The 3,506-nt window shown below is 39.9% G+C and overlaps 1 protein-coding gene across 1 annotated transcript in view; it reads right to left on the reverse strand.

Annotated features, from left to right (window-relative positions):
• tbx15 (T-box transcription factor 15) overlaps positions 1–3,506 on the reverse strand; it is a 25,165-nt gene that overhangs the window by 17,403 nt on the left and 4,256 nt on the right. The window contains exon 4 of the mRNA XM_014031033.1: positions 3,002–3,103. Coding sequence (XP_013886487.1) covers positions 3,002–3,103 — 102 coding nt within the window. The remainder of the gene's footprint in view (positions 1–3,001; positions 3,104–3,506) is intronic.

Raw genomic sequence — 3,506 nt, forward strand, 5'->3', positions numbered from 1 at the left:
CTGGAAATCATCTCAAGACCCTAAAACTTGATGTTGAACAATCTATAGTGAGAACAATGAGAAYAATCTGTTCAGTTTTTATAAATAAAATAAATAAATAAATAAAATTGGTATTTTTTTATTCCAGAAGGCCATTTTGATTCAGTCAGTGTGTTAGAATGAACTGAAACATGGACAAAGCATGGGGCCTGCATCTGGACCTACCATCATCTGTAAACAGTCAAATAGTAAAGATTCATTCTTACAGAACAAACCTGACACTTGTTGCATTTCTTTCACCTAATACTTCATAGAGCATTCTTTAAACAAGAAAGGTTAAAAGACACTTTCAATTTTTTTTATATCTACATTTCCATGGCAGCAGGTAAATTACGTCTGTAGTTCTTTGTTTATTTATTAGCAAAGTATCACATGAACCAGAGCACAAGTTTTCGTGAAATTTTCACCTGGATGTACAAATATTTAACTTTTGAATTCAACCCAATTCAAAAAGTCCAGTGCAGCTGATCCACCRTTCTAAAATGTTTTTTATTCAGTGAATTATTTTAAATAATGAGCTCAGATTTGGTGAGATTCATCCCCATCACTGCTAACAGATTGCATGCGATCGTGCATATTCTTTTTAAGATTTGACCAAAAACGGTCAGATATTTTTAAACACAGAAGCACGATCTTTATTTAAAGCTTCAGCATGAAAAGACGTGGTTGAATTTAAGACTTGTAATTGTCACGGCTGTTTTTGTTTTTGAGGTTTTTGTTTTTATGTGTATGTTCTGTCTTGGTTGTCTGGGCCTCCCTGTTCTTCTCCGTCTGTTTGGGCCTCTGCTCCTCAGTCCTGCCCCTCCCCCTCACACCTGTTCCCAGGTGTCCTCACTGCTCATCTTCATTCACCTGCAGTTTGTCATTGTGGGCTTTGTGCCCTGTCCAAGTCTCCCTTGTGTCTCCTTGAGTTTGGTTGTGTCTTATTGCTGACAAAGTAGCGTTTGTTTTTCTTTTCATTAAAAGCTTTAATCTGCATATTTGTGCTCAAATCCTTCATAAAACATGACAAAAAAATTTCTCTAATTTTTTTTTTCATTTTTCCTTCTTTTTATTGTGTCCATGATTGGTCAGAATAATGCCTGTGAATTAGCACTTGTGACAGTTACCCCTAATTTACACCACATGCGTTCCGTCTCCGCTCCGGTCCGACCTCCGCAGCAAATACACACCCATTATAATCAATGAGAGTGTTTACACTGGCTGCACATGGCTGCACAGGGCGGCGGTGAGCGGACCGCGATCCGTCAAAATTAGATCAAATCCTATATTTGATGGTCGCCAGACCTGCGTCAGAGTCAATTTTTAAAGATTACKTCGCACCAACAGGAAAAGAAATGAGCATAACATCCGTATTTTTAAAATAAGACACTTTTAGGCAGGATTATTTGTCAGATTAATGTCACAGTTGCAGCTATATTAATAAATATTCGGATATATTTCTACACAAAGGCTGTCAGAATGTATCGTTCTGTTTGGGAAGCAGATGGAAACATGTAGCATGAAGCATATGTGTACACACACGTTACACGTGGATTTTATTTTGAAATCAGATGATTCAGAAAGCCGACAGCGAGACAGTTTTAACATAGATACCAAAAGCCTTTAYATTGTTATTTTCAGCTGTGTTTGGAGTTCGTCTTTCACAGCATTAATTACTTTTTGCTGTGACTTCCACATTTATCACTGAATTTATCGCACAATTTCCATCCTGTACACTTGTCGGATCGGATTGAAGCGGACGCTGTATAAATTGAGACACAAACGAACAGCTGCAACCTGCGCAGCGCAGCGCAGCGGAGCGGAGTGGAGCGGAGCAGAGCAGAGACGTGTGTAGTGTAAATTCGGGGTTAATCTGGAAGTTAATTCTTGCCTTAATATTATCCTTTTAATTTGACGCATCTATACACACTATAATTGTCAGTCTGACCTTTGACCCTGAAAATTTGGCAAAAGAATGTTGAGGCCTAATTTAATTAAACATCTTTCTTTATTCATAAAATGTTAAGAGAAGTACTTTGTTTTAACTTTCCTTGAGAGCCGTTGCTAAAACTGTTATTCATTTATAAGTAGGACCGAGTTAAAAGAGCCTAAAAGCCACCTCTGGCCCTCGAGCCGTATCTTGCCCTATCAACAACAAACCCAGACACGGTCTTTCAATCAGCTGGCATCTTCATTTCTAATAAATGACAAAAACAAAGCAGTAAACCCTTCCCAGCAGCAGGTAAACACACAGCTTCTTTCCATTCCAAACTTCTTCTTTTTTGTCCTAAATCTACTTTCAGACATGAACGTTGAAGGTTATCCTTCTTGAAGGCAGCTCCTGGCTCTGCTGCAGTTTTCAGCGGGATGATGAATAAGATTCAATCTCTCTGCTCTGGCTCAGACTTCAGGGACCAGAACTACGAGCCAGAACATCAGTCTTATAGCTTATCCAGAGAAATCCATCACATCTGAGACGCTCTCCAACACGTGCACGCTTTAATCACTTTTACTTCACTTCATCGACGACAAGTGACTGATTCGTCTGTAGTGCAGTTAGAGGATGAAAAGTATAAAAAAAGACAGAAAAAAATCCCACTGCAGTGTCCTTGTTTGATCCAAATCCTGTCCTGAATGAGTCTAACATGATAAATGTTGTGCAGATGAGACAAACCTAACGAGAGCAGAATATTTATGCAGAGACTGATGTTTGAAAGCGGTCCAGGAAAATGCAGATTTGTGTCCAGTTCTTGCAGCAGCGGGGGGCGCAGCTCTCTGCACACAGAGCTGGGCCTGTGTCGAGCTGTGCCTTTAATAAAACTTTTACTGAAGCTCTGAAGGCTGACGCTGCTGTTTTCAGACTAAAGTTCTTGGACATGTTTTTTGACCTTTTGTAACGCACAAGAAACAATACAGAAAAGGTTTGGCTGCAGGAGCAGCTAAATAAAGGCCTAAAAAAGGCTCCTAACCAGGAACGTACCTGTATCTCTTGTTGTCCACAGGGACGATATCCATGGCGATGTAATACTGCTGATGGGGGTCCAGGCCGGCAATTTTGACTCTCATAGCCGGAAACATCCTCCTGACAGGGAGACAAACAAGACAAACAGCTGATGTTGGGAGAAAACAGTCTGACAGGTGATCCAATGAGGCCAAACGTTCTGCTGCTTGTCTCAGACTTCAGGAATGAAGGGAAGGAGCCGGGTGAGAGTGGATTAGGGCACAACACATGTTCAGAGGGAATTCAATCCAGCTTTTGATTGATGGGGGGGAATTTATTAAAAACATGTACAGAGGACAGCATCAGAAAAATGTGCATCTTTTTTGTATCTGTGATCAAAGAGTTAAATTGTTTTTGTTTTTATAGTTGTTTTCAGTTGATCAGAAACTGTAAAACTTTTCCTTCTGGAGCTCATTTCTTCCCTGAAAGTCTGAATTATTTTCACAAGTAACCACACGTGCAAGATTACATCCAAACTGGCTGG

The sequence above is a fragment of the Austrofundulus limnaeus genome, unplaced genomic scaffold (genome assembly GCF_001266775.1).
Source record: "Austrofundulus limnaeus strain Quisiro unplaced genomic scaffold, Austrofundulus_limnaeus-1.0 Scaffold1163, whole genome shotgun sequence".
Taxonomy (NCBI): Eukaryota; Metazoa; Chordata; class Actinopteri; order Cyprinodontiformes; family Rivulidae; genus Austrofundulus; species Austrofundulus limnaeus.